The sequence below is a fragment of the Mesocricetus auratus genome, unplaced genomic scaffold (assembly GCF_017639785.1).
Source record: "Mesocricetus auratus isolate SY011 unplaced genomic scaffold, BCM_Maur_2.0 Super-Scaffold_4256, whole genome shotgun sequence".
NCBI lineage: Eukaryota > Metazoa > Chordata > Mammalia > Rodentia > Cricetidae > Mesocricetus > Mesocricetus auratus.
In genome coordinates this window covers 100,961,074-100,976,940 of record NW_024429182.1, presented here as the reverse complement: position 1 = coordinate 100,976,940, position 15,867 = coordinate 100,961,074, and the positions used below count along the sequence as shown (strand labels likewise).

The following is a 15,867-nucleotide window of genomic DNA, read 5'->3' as shown; positions in this document are numbered from 1 at the left end:
CTCAACAGTTTAGAGCATTTGCTGTTCATGCAGAGGATACAGTTTTGATTCCCAGCGCCTTCCGGCAGCTCACAATTGTCTATAATTTCATATCCAAGGGACCAACCAATGTTCTCTTCTGACCTGCAGGAATCAGGCATGCATATTCTACATAGACATACAGAGTACTATGTGAAAAAGGCTGGCATGGTAGCTTACATTTGTGATCTCATTATTCAGATGTTGGATACAAGTAGGACCAGCCTATTTGACAAGTTCCAAGCTAGGAAGAGACCCTGTCTCAAAAAACAAATTGAATGACAGTCCCCAGAGATACACCTGACTCTGCTTCCTGACACTAGTATTACAAGTACAGCACTGTTTTTTTCTTGTTTGTTTGCTGTGTTTTTTAATATTGGTTCTAGGGACTGAACTCATCTTCATGCTTGCACAGGAAGTACTTTTCTGACAAGCTATCTCCCAGCCCCTTCCATAAAGCTTTCTTGTCGTCATTGTCATCTGGGTAGTGGGGAACTACAGCTTTGCAGTTCTATTTAATTTTGATACAGGGTGTCACTGTGTAGCCCAAGACTGGTCTGAGTGTTTCACTCTGTGTATGAATATATGGGCCATACGTATACATTGGGGTTGAACCCAGCCAGAGTCTTGCTCTCATTGCTTAGTTTGTAGCATGTACCGTTCTGCCACTGAGTCATAGCTTGTATTTTTCACTCCTTCCCTTCTTCCCTTTCTTCCTTCCTTCTTTTTTTTTTTTTTTTTCCTTGAGAGAAGGTCTTAATGTAGCTCAGGTTGGCCTGAAACTTGCCATGTTGTTGATGATGTCTGCTCATCAGAGCTGGAATACAGGCATGCACTACTGTGCTCAGTTGGTACAGGGTCCCCTGTGTATGAGGCCAGCACTCTGCCAATGGAGCTACTACATATTTGCCCCCCCACCCCCTTCACTTTTAAGGATTTGGAGCCTGTCCTGGAACTCGCTCTGTAGAACAGGCTGGTCTTGAACTCACAGAGATATGCCTACCTCCGCCTCCCGAGTGCTGGGATTAAAGGAGTGCACCACCAACGATCAGTTGTATTCTCATTTTTAAAATCCTTGCTTTGAGGGCTTACATTTCTATTTGTTGGCTTTAGTTTCATTAAATGAACCTTTGTATCTGATCGGCTAACCCAAGGAAAGGATATGAATTAGCCCTGAGATCAACCATGGATAACATAGACAGTTTGTCAGAAATGACTGAAAGTAGAAGTATTGTGATGTTATAAGAAGCTTAAAGTTATTTCTATTTCTATTTCCTGATGTGTCCATGTAGGTGCTGTAAATGCATTGATGGAAAAAAAACAAGCAAAGAACTTACAGAGAAGCCAAAGTTTATTCTGTCTGTGCTACTGTTGTGGAACTTTGGGTTGTTAATTGTAGACCGTATCCTTGGTATACTACATCCTGTGGTATATACTAATAAGTTAATTTTTATGTAGTAATGATTATTAAATGTGACCTGCTTTTGAATGGGGGATGTCTGGGTTACTTTACTCCCCAAACTGTGCTCTATGATGGTATTCGATGCTATATATGGAAAACAATATATTTATTTACCAGAGAGAGACAGAGTCTCACAGACCAGGAGTTAGAAGCATGGCTGGCTTCCAGGAGAAAAAAGGGAGGTTCCTTTTTCTTTCACTTCCTTTTATATCTACCTGTGTCAGTTTACATGTCTCCGCCCTCATGGGCGGATAGCTTTGTGGGGTTCACTCCTACAGTGCTCTCTCCAAGTTTACTGGATTCTGGTTATTAAAATACTTTGTCCCCGAGGAGTTAATGTTGTGAGCCAGTTAAACTATTATTTTTAATTTACTCTTAAGAAAGCATCTACAGTTCATTGTGAATCCAGTGTCCTCATCTTCCTTGACATCCATCCAGATATTCATTTCCAGTACAATGGCTTTTTATCTGGATTAATGCTGCTCTCCATTGCACGGTTATTTCAGGTAAACACAGAAGAACTTAATTACATTTCCCCTTTTAGTTTTTAGCTTATAAAGATAACATTGTAGTGGATGACAGATATTATTTGACCCCCTGTTCAGAATTTCACCATATAAACACTTTTATTGATACTTCCACAAATTCCGCATGCTCTTAGGATGATAATTTTTCTTTGTTTTTGCAAATGGGAAAATTATATCCTAAAAACTCATTACAGTGTGGCAGGTGTGGATTAGAGTTCTGTGTTTGACTGGACTGTTCTGTCAGGTAGAATCTCTAGCAGCACTTGCTGTTTAAAAGCTTTTGGTTAGTTAGAATAGTGTGATGGAAATATGGAATTTGAAATCAAAAGACTCATGTTTCTGTCTTAATGCTAATAAAATGTATAGCCACATTTGGTTCTTCTCCAGTTCCTATGAGGTAGGTAGAATTCAGACGTCTTTTGTTAAAATTAGCTTGAGCTTGTCTGAAGTTTTGTTATCTTAGCCAGGATACCTTTACTTCTGTGGATTAAGTACCATGTTTCTTCCCCTTAGCCTGACATGGTGGTGTGCCCTAAGCAGTCCAAGCTGCTTAGAAGGCTGAGGTAGGTGGATCCTTTGGACCTGGGAATTCAGGGCCAGTCTGGGCAATGATATCATGAGACCATGCTGAGATAGAACTCAGGGTGTCACACATATTGGGCAACCGCTCTAACCACTGGAGTCTCTTTTTGTTTGTTTGTTTGTTTGTTTTTAATTGTTTGTTTAATGGGGTAAGGATATAGTTTAGTCATAGAATGCTTGCCTAGAATGCCCTAGGCCCTGGATTCAATCCCCAGCACAACCCATTCACACAAAACAATTGTTTTTCTCACAACATTATAGATTATATTCATTCATCTTCTGACCCTAGCCCTTCTTTGACCAAGTTAATTGAGTTGTCTCTGTCTTTTTAGAATATAGTTTGTGGTTACTGATGGTATGCCCTGTATCTTTTTTTGTTTGGTTGGTTTTTTGTTTGTTTGTTTGTTTTGTTTTGTTGGGGTTTTTTTGTTTTTGTTTTTTTCTGAGACAGGGTTTCTCTGTAACCACCATCACTGTCCTAGAAGTCACTCTGTAGACCAGGCTGCCTTGAACTCACAGAGATCCACCTGTCTTTGCCTCTCAAGTGCTGAGATTAAAGGTATGCACCACCACTGCCCAGTATGACATACCTTGTATCTTAGCATCAGACTTGATGCTTACTATATATTGATGAAGTAATGATTTATTTGTTATTTTGTCTGTATGTGTATGTATTATGCCTATGAGTTTATGTGCACCAGGTGTGTACAGGTGCCCACAGATGTCAGAGGGCATCATATCTCTAGAAGTAGAGTTACAAGCAGTGTTAAGCCATCATGTCAGTGCTAAAAACAGAACAGGAAATGTTCTTAGCTGCTGATTCATCTCTCCAGCCCCCACATTTTTTAAATGTTATTATAGAAAATGTAAATATCTCAGAAATACAGAAAACTGTATAGTGTTACACACACACACACACAGGATTTTTTCAAATGGAATCCCCAGCCTTTTCACTTAATGAATGCTGAAAGGCCTAGCCCTATCAGGAAGTGGAAAACCCTGCCCTTGTTGTGTGTTCAGATTGCTTAGTCTCCAACCCTGCACTTGAGCTCAGATGAGCAGGGCAGCAGTTCCCGCTGAGTCTTTCCTGCCGCAGGACTGCCTGCATTCCTTACAGAATTTCCCTGTGGCAGTGAGGTTGTGGATACCAGGTACCACATTTCATTTTATTTTTACAGTATATCCATTAAGAAATAGTTATTGGCCAGGCAGTGGTGGTGCATGCCTTTAATCTCAGTGGGAGGCAGGGCAAATCTCTGAGTTCGAGGCCAGCCTGGTCTACAGAGTGAGTTCCAGGATAGACAGGGCTGTTATACAGAAAAAGCCTGTCTCAGGAAAAAAAGAAGAGAGAGGAAATAGTTATTGGGCTGGACATATGACATAGCAATTAAGAACACCAGCTGCCCCTCCAGAGGACCTGTCTTCAGTTCCCAGCACCACATGGAAGTTCACAACTATCTGTAATTCCAGTTCCAGGGGATCTGATGCCCTCCTCTGGTTTCTGCAGGCACTGCACACATGTGGACAAACATGGGAGCAAAACACTAATAATAAAATATTCTTTAAAATGTTAGTAGTTTTTATTTTAGTTGGGTGTGGTAGAACACATCATTGTAATCCTCATACTCAGGAGGCCCTGTGGCAGGAGATTTGTTTGAACTTAAGAGTTTGAGACTAGCCAGGAGGTGATGGCACATGCCTTTTATCCCAGCACTTGGGTGGCAGAGCCAGGGGGATCTCAGTGAGTTCGAGGCCAGCCTTGTCTACAAATCAAGTTCCAAGACAGCTAGGACTGTTACACAGAGAAACCCTGTCTGGAGACCAACCTGAACAACATAGAAGACTCCAGTTTTTGTTTTGTCTTTTCTTGTTTATTTTAAAGGTGTCTACTTTAAAAATAGGTGGGCTTAGTTTTATTTTGTCTTGTTTTCTTTTTGAGAATAATTTTAGCTACACAGAAAAGTTTCCCAAATAGTTTTGAGTCCTTGAATACCCCTCACTCATGCATTTTCTCCTAGTGCTACCTTGAACAACCATTCAGCAATGCTAAGAAACCAGCATTGGTTATTTGAATTTCATCAGTTTTTCTACTAATGTCTTCTTTCTGTTCTAGGATCCACTCCAGAATACTATAGTCTCCCTTTCATCCACCTTGAATTCAAAGTGATATATTCTCCTTTCTGTCTCCTAGAAAAGGCATATGGAAGGGGCATTTCTCTTTGCTGTCCTCCTGCATTTCAAGCACATCTACCTCTATGTAGCACCAGCGTATGGTATCTATCTGCTGCGATCTTACTGTTTCACTGCAAGCAAACCAGGCAAGTCTTAGCAGTGATAGCAGAATCCTTATTTTCTTCCTTGCAGCTGACACTGTTATGGAGCATGACAGGTGTCTCTTGGGTCCTGATCTATAAACCTTTCACCATCCACAAAGAGATCAGGGTATACTGGGGCATAGTGGCACACACCTCTAATCCCAGTACTAAGGAGGCTGAAGTGGGAGGACATTTGGGCTGTCCGTTAAAACCCCATGTATTGTTGGAGGGTAGTTCTTCGCGTTCTTGGTAATACGGCTTTCCTTTTCCATAGATGGCACTGTCCGATGGGACAGCTTCAGCTTTGTTCGTGTTATTTCCCTGGGACTGATTGTTTTCCTAGTTTCTGCTCTTTCGTTGGGCCCTTTCATAGCCTTGGTAAGACATTCTATTTTATTTCTGATTTTTGCTTTTTAAAAAGTAGTGTAAGTGTTGGTTTTGTTGTTATTAGAAAGAACAATTGAGTAGGAAGTATATGAAGCACCTGTAAAAATTCCTTTCTTACTTTCCTACCAAAGATAAGTTAGGTGCTCATTGCACATTTCTGTGCATGTTCAAAGCATGAGACTGTGATTGCACTAGAGAATTAGTTCTCATTATGGATTCTACTTAAATGCATCTACTTATTAATATCTCTAGTCTCTCAGATCATCCTTTGTACACAGTAAACACTGTAAAGTACCTGGGGCAGATGTCCAGATATTTTCTTTTCTCTTTGCTCCATACCCCAAAGTCAGTTTTTTACTTCTATTAAGATGGAAGAACACTACATCTAATGTGGTGTTCCTTGCTCCCCAACACTTCAGCAAGCTAGGATGGACCACACCCTGTGCTCTCCCTGAACCTTATCAATTTTGTTATACTTCTTAGTAGAACGAATGGGTATTCACTAATTTTTTTGTGATTCTCACTGGCCAGTTAAAAGGTTAGGCAAAAAGAAGTCTGTGACTTGATTAGGATCATTCACTTGTAGAAACAAAGATTGGAACCCAGAATGCTGAACTTTCTATGCACTGTACACAGGCAGTTTTCTTGTTCTGTCTTGGAATTTGGAGTAAGTTGATGGCTATTAAATTGTTTCATTTCTCTTTCAACAGAACCAACTGCCACAAGTCTTTTCCCGACTCTTTCCTTTCAAGAGGGGCCTTTGCCATGCCTACTGGGCTCCAAACTTCTGGGCTTTGTACAATGCTTTGGACAAAGCACTGTCTGTCATTGGTATGGTACCCAGCTTTTTCCTTAGATTATGAATAATGAAAGGACTAGTCCCATGGAGAAGTGCAAACACCTACCCGTGTTTTGTGTTTGGATGTGTGTTCTGGATTACTTGGTCTCCAGCCCTGCACTTCAGCTCAGGATGAGCAGAACTGAATTGCTTGAGACTGAGTCTGTTGTGCAGTAAGTGGACTGCATTGCTTACAAATGTTCCTTGTGGCAGTGAGGTTGTAGATACTTTCCTTGGGTAAGTAGATTAAATATTTAGACGCTTTTTAAGAATGATCTATAATTATGTGGTAGAGGGTATACACTTGTGTGCTGGTGCCCATAGATGCTAGAGGTACTGGATCCCCTGGACATGGAGTTACGTACTTATAGGAAATGGTTATTTTGTTTACTTACTTATTTTTAGAAATCATAATTTGGTTTCATTCCTCACTCATCAAACCAGCATCAAAGTAACTTCAAACATTTGTATTGTGACAAGCTGTTGTCGGTTCAGCTTAGTGTGCAGTACAAGGCCTGCGTCAGGAAACTGCTGTACCTTACCTTGCACCTGCTCCCCAAAGATGCCTTACATGGAGAGTCAGTATCAGGTCCAAAATCTCAGGGGAATAGCCATTAATTTTAAGAGAAAATCAGGAGCTGGGGAGTAGCTCAGTTGGTGGAAAGCAAATCCTAGTTCGGCTACCAGCATTGCATAAACCAGGTGTATGGGGTACACCTACAGTCCTAGCTTTCAGAAGATGGAGGCAGGAAGATGAGAAGTTCAGAGTCATTCTTGATTGAGTTGACTATATGAGATCCTGTCTCAAAAAAAGAGGGGAGATGGCTAGTCATGGAACTGTGTACTCATGTAATTTTAACACTTGCCAGGCAGAGGTAAATAGAAAATACATTTGGTAGGCTACATCTTCCCCATGTTGCTGACAATAGAAAAGGCAATAGGTGCTCAGGCTGCCTTGACTGCACTGTTTTTACACTGGAGCCTGTTTTGGGTGGGACTTGCATCATTGCTCCAGGCTTGGTTCGCCTGACATATATAAGAGACATAGTATGGTAGAGATAGGAAGCACATAAGCAGTGCTGGAGAACCTGCAGAGCAGCTTTGCCTCTTGATGTAGGAGTTCTCTTTGCATGACCAAGTTTAGCAGCACTAGTAGGTGAGTCATTCAAAGGGAGTTGTATGACCACAGGGCAGTATGCTGTGAACTCACACTTAGTCCATTGTGACTGAGCCACATTAGTGCAGATGAGGCTGGAGAGGCAGAAAGGTGACGTATCACCAACGGCTGCTGTATGCAGGGCCATGAACCTAATACTTCAGCAAATGAAAGACTCAAGTTCGCTGTGGCATGGTCTGCTTTTAAAATAGCTTGCATCGTGTAAGTGGTGGAGAAGGTTGCTACTCGAATGCTGCCTGCCCACAAGGTTCCAGTAGGCTGCACAAATAGCTCGTTCCAATTTTAGTCTATAGCTATAGATTATCATCTGAAACCAGAAAGAAGCATGTGTTGGAGGCAGCACAGCACAGACTTAAACCAATGAAATCCAGCTGTGAACAGCTGTAAGATTTAGTAGCATTTTTGACTCATAAGAAAGGGAGTCCTGTTGATGACTAAAGTAAAATATCTGCTTACTCTCTAGGTTTGGAATTGAAGCTTCTTGATCCCAACCAGATCCCCAGGGCCTCCATGACAAGTGGTTTGGTTCAGCAGTTCCAGCATACGGTCCTTCCCTCAGTTTCCCCTTTGGCAACCCTCATCTGTACACTGATAGCCATACTGGTAAGAACTTGGCATGTGGTGCCCACTTGTTGATTCTTCCTCTGCTTTTCCTATCACAGTGATGGCTGAATTTCGGCTTTCAAGCTTGTCCAACTACAGGATAAGTTCCATGGCTGAATTCCTGCAGACTGGAATATTTCCTAGCAATTCTCAGTAACTTGGAACATAGTGAGGGAGGATTACCAGAAAAGCCTCTGTGAGAAAGTCTTGCCAGTGGCAGTTTAAGCCATCTGTCCATCCTGGCATGAGGAAAAAGGAAACCCAAGTAGGAGGCATGGAGCTTGCTGTGGAGAAAGAGAACATGTTTGTGGCAGAACATCCAAGCTTTGTTTTGTTTTTTCTCATCCTTGGCTAAATGATCAAATGTGTCTGGAAAACAGGGTATTTTGTCTTGATGGTGATAATGAATTGAGAGAAGCAGCGGCTCTTTGCACATCAGATGAGAGTCTGCTGTGAAGCCAGACAGGGTGACACAAGGCTGCAATCCCAGCTCTGGGGAGGTGGAGGCAGGAATCTGGGCTCCACAGCAAGACTTTGTCTCAAAAGGGGGGGAGGAGGAAGGGAGGGAGGGAGGGAGGGAGGGAGGGAGGGAGGGAGGGAGGGAGGGAGGACAAGAAGAAGAAAAATCTGCTGTGGGTCGGCTATTGTTAGAGCCTCACTCACACCTGTCAGTGCTCTGTGACTTCAGCATTGTGATAGCTTTGGTAGGATAATTACACATTAGCTTTAATTTTGGTTTCTAAATTATCGAAATCTTCTGGCAAAATACTTGGCTCCACTTAATTGTGGCAGTACTAGTATGCCGGTTTCTAAGTTCTGCTAATCTGTGTAATCACAGATTTTATCTGATATTTAAAAAATTCTAAACCTCAGCCATGGGGCTAGGGCCGTGGTTCAGAGAGTGAGAACATGGTGTGCAAACATGAGGATCTCAGATCGTCAGCTCCCAGCAGTGTGGAGCGCAGACAGGAAGATGGCTGACATTGGCTGGCTACCAGCCTAGCTCTGGGTTCAACAAGAGACTCTGTCGAAAAGGAATAGCACAGTGATGGAGTGTGCAATGCCCAGCATCCTCCTCTGTCTGATCTGTGTGCATATGTCCTTACTCCACACAAAAGTACATACACACATATAACACCAGAAAGAGACAGAAATAAGTTTAAAATAAATAAATAAAACCCCAGCTTCGTAAGCTGAATATATAAAGGGCTATGACTTATTATTATAAATTGCATTGCAGCTCTCAAAACTGATAAATCTAATGCACTATCCCCAAAATACATATGAATTTTTGTAGTTTGACCTAGTACGTTCAATGAATATTAGCTAATTAAGCAGATAGTAAGTTATTAAATTTTATATCCCAGAACTTACTGTTTATTAATTTGGATAAGGTTCATTTTGATAAAGTAAGTACATGTTCCTATGTTCTTGATTTTCTTTTGTAAAACTAGCTTTGGGGGGCTGCACAGAGTGCTGGGTTATGCCAGTGAAGTGGAAAGCCCCCTAGTTCTGCTGTTTTCAAACATGACACAGACTGTTTACACCTGTGCCTTGCTTCTGCAAGCTGTCTTTAAATGACACTGAAGCTCTGTCTTTACCTGTTGTTTCTAGCCCTCTGTTTTCTGTCTTTGGTTTAAACCCCAAGGGCCCAGAGGCTTTCTCCGATGCCTGGTTCTTTGTGCCTTGAGTTCCTTCATGTTTGGGTGGCATGTCCATGAAAAAGCCATACTCCTTGCAATTCTCCCAATGAGGTAAGCAAATAGCTCAGAGAGTTGCATGTTTTGATTAAGCTGTCCTAGTTTTGTCTGGTGGGTGGGATAAGCAGAGGAAAGGAATGAGGGTAATGGTTTGATTGGCTTGTATCTGTAGACCTGTGAGGGTTCTGAGGTATGCAGAAATCCATACATTGTGTCTATATATTTGATGATTAAATGCCATAATAGGTCTGGGTATTGCGTGGGAGCATGGCTTGAGAAAAATTGGCATTCTTGGTATCGTCACATCAGCAAAACTAAAGCCCTGGGTTCCCTGTTCCCTATTGTTAGTCAAGTGAGGACCAAGCATTACACAGTGTCTTTGTGTTTGTCCATCTTAGACTTTCAGAGCTATTCAATTGTTTCTTTCTTATCTTATTGGTTTGTATACTTTATTTTGAGCTGCTCAGCAACCTTTAAGATAATTAGGATAAATTGATGTAATCCCATATTAGAATCTGCAAAAAACAGAGATCTGCAAGCTTATGACTTACCAAAGTTACATAGCTAAGCCTGTTTTGGTGGCACATGCCTGTATTCCCTAGTACTGAGGAGGCTGAGGCAAGAGGATCGTAAGTTCAAGGCCATTCTGAGCTACATACCAAGATGTTGTCTTAAAAACTAAGTCACAGAGCTGGCAAGTTGCAGTTAGGACTCCAGCCTGACCTTATGTTGCTGAGTTTGGTGATCATCTCACTTGTTTTGCTTTTTTTATGGTTTGTTAAATGGGGGTTTGTTGTTATTGTTACTGTTTTTTGAGACAGGGTTTTTCTGTGTAGTCCTGACTGTCCTGGAACTCCCTCTGTAGACCAGGTTGGCCTCAAACTCAGAGATCTGCCTGTTTCTGCCTCCCAGGTGTGCGCCATGCTTGGTGCTTTTTTAAAAGTACTATAAATAGAAATTGTCCACTTGACTCTTCATTAAAATCCAGTACAAAGATGAGAATGGAACCTGCCTCTTTGTGTTTTTGAGAGTTTTCCCAAATCATGAGGAATCATTTATTTATTTATTCATTCATTCATTCATTCATTCATTCATTTATTTATTTATTTATTGGGTTTTCAAGACAGGGTTTCTCTGTGGCTTTGGAGGCTATCCTGGAACTCACTTTGTAGACCAGGCTGGCCTCGAACTCACAGAGATTCACCTGCCTCTGCCTCCCGAGTGCTGGGATTAAAGGCGTGCACCACCAATGCCTGGCTATGAGGAATCATTTAAACTGTAATCAGTATGATTTCATTGGAACCATAGAATGTCCAGATTATGCAGTAGAACAGACTCTAGTCTGAACTCACATTGCAGGTCCAGAACTAGCTAAAAGATTAGCTGTGGGTTTCCCTGTCTTTTCCACTAAGCAACTCCCAGTCCTATGTCTTTGAGGAAAGCAACTCAACAAAGCAAGGTCTCACTGTCTCCGTCTCTCTGTCTCTCTCTCTCTCTGTGTCTCTGTCTCTATCTATCTCTCTCTCTCTCTTTGTCTGTGTGTGTGTGTGTGTGTGTGTGTGTGTTTTCTTACTCCCCTATTCTCTTTGAAACATTTTATTGATGGCTTTACAAACAACAAAACAACACCCAGGGGCTGGAGAGATGGTTCAGAACTTAAGAGCACCAGGTGCTCTTCCACAGGACCCTACTCAGTTCCCAGCACCCATTTAACAGTTGTAACACTGCTTCCAGGGGATGGATGCCTTCTGACTTTCATGGGCATGAGGCATGCATACACACAGTCACAGACGTGTGTGTACACGGAACATACTAATGAAGTAAATAAAACTTTGGAAAAACTTTTTAGACTAACATAGCCAGTTCTCATTTGAGTTGACTTGTAACAGAATCAGTATTCATTTTATAGTGGAATTATCATCAGTATTTCATTTAGCTAGCCAGTCCTAAGAATAATAATAGACAGATTTATTTAAGCTGTGTAATCACATTTCAGTTGTGTTAAGAAATTACTGTAAGAATTTTTTATTTTTAGCCTTTTGTCTGTGGAAAAGGCAGGAGATGCGACAATTTTTCTGATTCTGAGCACGACAGGCCATTACTCCCTCTTCCCTCTGCTTTTCACTGCCCCAGGTAAGCAGCTTCTCTTTAAGATGTGTTTGGTACCGTGCCCTTTCCATCCAGGCCTAAAAACCAGTGCACTCTAACTTAAATAACTGGGAGACTTCTAAAAGAAGAGACTTTTATTATTTCTCTTAAAACCTCTGGTTTGCCCCTAATTTGAAGTTTATTTAGTTGTCTCAAAAATAGTTAGCTAGATATGGTGGCACACACCTTTAATCCCAGCACTCAGGAGTTAGAGGTAAGTGAATCTCTGTGAGTTCAAAGCTAGCCTGCTCTCCATAGAGAGTTCTGGGCCAGCTGGGCTATGTAGAGAGATTCTGTGTAAAAAAAATAGAAAAGAAAAGAATATTAGCAATGCCCACGTGCTAGTTTGTCATCTGTATTTTTGTGTCTCCCAACAGAGCTTCCCATTAAAATCTTACTCATGTTACTGTTCACCGTTTATAGTGTCTCCTCTCTGAAGAAACTATTCAGGTAATTTTAAAAGTACATTTAAGGTTCTGTTCCCTTTTGTGAAATATTTGCTCTTAAATGGTCAAAGAGGATTTCAAATGTATTATCAAGTTGTGACTGGGGTGATACTTGAGATGGTAAAGCTTTCTGTGTAAACAGGAGGGCTGGAGGGCTGGAGTTCAGATTCCCAGCCCCTACAGAAAACAGGCACCATTTGCACTGGGTAGGCAGAGACAGCAGCTCATGTTTGCTGACTAGCCAGTATAGCCAATCCGTGATGCCCAGGTTTAGCAAAAGACTGGCTTGCATTCTCTCTGCCTCCCTCCCTCTCTCCCTCTCCTCCTCCCTCTCTCCCTCCCCCTCCCTCTCTCCCTCCTCCTCCCTCTCTCCCTCTCTTCCTCCCTCTCTCCCTCTGTTTCTCCCTCCCTCTCCCCCTCCCCCTCCCTCTCTCCCTCTTCCCTCCCTCTCTTCCTCCCTCTCCCCCTCCCCCTCCCTCTCTCCCTCTTCCCTCCCTTTCTCCCTCCCTCTCCCCCTCCCCTCCCTCTCTTCCTCCCTCTCTCACTCTGTTTCTCCCTTCTCCCTCCCCTCCCCCTCTTTGCGCTCTTGAGTGTGTGTGTGTGTGTGTGTGTGTGTGTGTGTGTGTGTGTGTGTGTGTTCTAGTCTCAAAAACTAAAGTAGAGGGGGGCTTGGAGCAATTAAGAGTTCTGGCTGCTCTTCTGAAGAACCATGTTTGATTCCCAGCATCCACATGGTGACTCAAAACTCTCTAACTCCAGTCCCGGGGATCCAACACCTTTTTTTCTGGCCTCCATGGGCACCAGGCACACACATAGTACACAGACATACATGAAGGCAAAACACTCATAAGCATAAAATGATTAATTTTAAAAATAGAGAAGTAATTATGAAGACACCTTACTTCAAGCTTTGGCCTCCACACGTGTACATTCAGTTCAGCATGTGCACAGATGTACATGCACATACATAGTAATTCCTAATTTATAATAGTAATGTAACTGTTATATATACTTGATAAGTAAAGGGAGGAATTCCCTTAAACCTGTCCTTCTGATATGACAGCATAAGTTGTATCCTTAGTTTGGGGGGGAAGGGTTTATATGAAGAAGATTACCTAGCTTAAAACCTTATTTAAAAACCAAAGAATAGAATATAAGATATTCATTACAGATAAGGTTACATAGCTACAGATACAAATGGGAAAAAACTAAAAATTGTGGTCAGAATTACTTTACATTCTAAACTATGTACTGTGATTCCTATAATTTTGGGGGGCTGGAGAGATGACTCAGCAGTTAAAAGCTATGCTTACAACCAAAAATATAAGTTACTTATGTTTTACCAGAATTAAGTGTTTTTAGGATCCCTGTTTCCATCTATGTTCTTACTCTACTGTCACAGTACCCAGACCCTATCTGTCCTCTAAATACAGAACTAATTTTGCCTGAGCAGCATAGCTAAAAGTAGTAGATTAAAGTGTTGAGGTAATAGAGTGTCATAGCATAATGGATTTTCTACATGTAAAACTTCGGTGCGGTCTTCGACTTCAGTGTTGGCTATCATTCACATTGAGGGAGTGCGGGTGGAGACATGAGCAGGGACTGTTTGCTAACCAGGTGTGACTCATCTAAAGTCAGACTTTTTTCCTTCAGAAAAGAAAACCCGCTTTTTAATTGGATGGAAACTGTCTACCTCCTCGGCCTGGGGCCTCTGGGAGTCTTCTGTGAATTCATATTCCCTCTTACCTCCTGGAAGCTGAAGTACCCCTTCATTCCTTTGTTACTGACCTCCGTGTACTGTGCAGTGGGCATCACATACGCCTGGACCCGGCTGTATGTTTCAGTGTTGACTGGCTGTCTTGTCAGCAAGACAAAGAAGCAATGAATAAAGAAGTGTCTGGATGAAGGCCAAGCAATTACTTCATGTGCTATTAATCAGAACTTGAAGAAAGTTGCCAGTGGCAGGATCTATTTATTTAGTAGATCTGTTTAAGGACCATTCTTCTACACTTGGCCTTGCCCTGCCTAGCAACCCAATTGTTTCCATGGTGAGAAGCCACTTGCCCTCTCTAAACAACAAAACCCATTTGAGAGAGCTCTCCCTTTCCTCTGATAAAATAGTCTGCTGTGCCCACTGAAGGTGAACCAGGAGGTGATTAACAGCATAATTTTCTGTAGCTGGTACTGACCATTGTTAGGATGTAATGCATTATTAGATTCTATACCTAAAGAGATATAAATAAAATGCCATTTTATATTTATGCATAAAATATCAAAATGTTTTGGGTCCTTACTAATTCTTACATTTATTTTCCTGTTGGCACACACATGGGCAGATGGTGTAGTCTCTGTTCTGCACACCTTGTTCCAGGAGAGTTGTTCTCATTGAAATGATACGGTGATAACACTCAACGAGCCGGGAGATATTTAATGGGATGCTTTGGCAAAGCCACAGAGACTCCAGACCACAGTAGGAACCTCTAGTCATTTGTCTCACAGCAAGCCCTGCAGTGCAGAGAAGGATACCATGTAACCCTTCCTCTTGTGAACACTGAAGTGCTTTCAGCTTTTCCTTTATTTATTGTTTTCTCTTTTTAAAGATTTATTTATTTATTATGTATACAGTGTTCTGTCTGAATGTATAACTGCAGGCTAGAAGAGGGCATCAGATCTCAATATAGATGGTTGTGAGCCACCATGTGGTTGCTGGGAATTGAACTCAGGACCTCTGGAAGAACAGGCAGTGCTCTTAACCACTGAGCCATCTCTCCAGCCCTATTTATTGTTTTTTTAAGATTTGTTTTTATTTTATTTTATGTGTGTGTGTACCTATGTGTATATGTGTGCACCACATATGTGTGCTTGCTGTCTGAACGCAGAAGAGGGTGTTGGATCCCCTGGAACTGGAGTTACAGGTGATGTGAGCCACATGGTCTGCAAGCTGAGCACCAAACTTTGGTCCTCTGCAAAAGCAGCCATTGTTCTAACAATGGGCTGTCTCTCCAGTCCCCTTTTCTCCCTTTTCTTGAGACTACTTCATGTACACTCTATCTAGGTCCTTGGGTTTCCTACCATGTGCTGCACATTCAAATTCAACCAACATAACTGACTCACAAACCTTTTTTTTTGTTGTTTTTGGTTTTTTGGTTTTGGTGTTTCGAGACAGGGTTTCTCTATATTGTGCTTTGGAGGCTGTCCTGGAATTAGCTCTTGTAGACCAGGCTGGCCTCGAACTCACAGAGATCCGCCTGCCTCTGCCTCCTGAGTGCTGGGATTAAAGGTGTGTGACACCAGCGCCCAGCTGACTCACAACTTTTATCCATGGTATTTATCCATTACAGAACAAAGAAAGTTCAAAGTCAGTGTCACCTTGGGGTGCTGATCCAGTCATCCTGTCTGTTATCTGTTGTAATAGTAAATTAGACTGTGCCAAAGGGAAAGGAAGGCATACCTCTAGCTTGACCATCCCCTTAGCACCCTGTGTTTAGTCCCAGCATCACACACAAAAATAACAATCTGTTTTGTTTGTATGTATTTATGTGTGTGTGTAAATATTAAATATTAAACCTAGCACAGCATAGTGATTAAAGGGTAGGGGCCTGAGAGCCATACAGCCTGCTTGGAAATCAAGCTTTCATTTGTATGTGTATGTATGTGTAGGTAT

The 15,867-nt window shown here is 41.9% G+C and overlaps 1 protein-coding gene across 2 annotated transcripts in view; it reads left to right on the top strand.

The window, feature by feature from the left end:
- Positions 1-14,473, top strand: part of Alg8 (ALG8 alpha-1,3-glucosyltransferase) — a 33,106-nt gene extending 18,633 nt beyond the window's left edge. For both annotated transcript variants that reach the window (XM_040728333.1, XM_005073942.4), the window contains 10 exons: positions 1,311-1,420; positions 1,919-1,986; positions 4,781-4,907; positions 5,179-5,282; positions 6,002-6,122; positions 7,770-7,909; positions 9,524-9,663; positions 11,645-11,742; positions 12,135-12,207; positions 13,857-14,473. In XM_040728333.1, the coding sequence (XP_040584267.1) occupies positions 1,311-1,420; positions 1,919-1,986; positions 4,781-4,907; positions 5,179-5,282; positions 6,002-6,122; positions 7,770-7,909; positions 9,524-9,663; positions 11,645-11,742; positions 12,135-12,207; positions 13,857-14,088 (1,213 nt within the window). In that variant the 3' untranslated portion in view covers positions 14,089-14,473. The remainder of the gene's footprint in view (positions 1-1,310; positions 1,421-1,918; positions 1,987-4,780; positions 4,908-5,178; positions 5,283-6,001; positions 6,123-7,769; positions 7,910-9,523; positions 9,664-11,644; positions 11,743-12,134; positions 12,208-13,856) is intronic.
- The last annotated feature ends 1,394 nt before the right edge of the window (positions 14,474-15,867 follow it).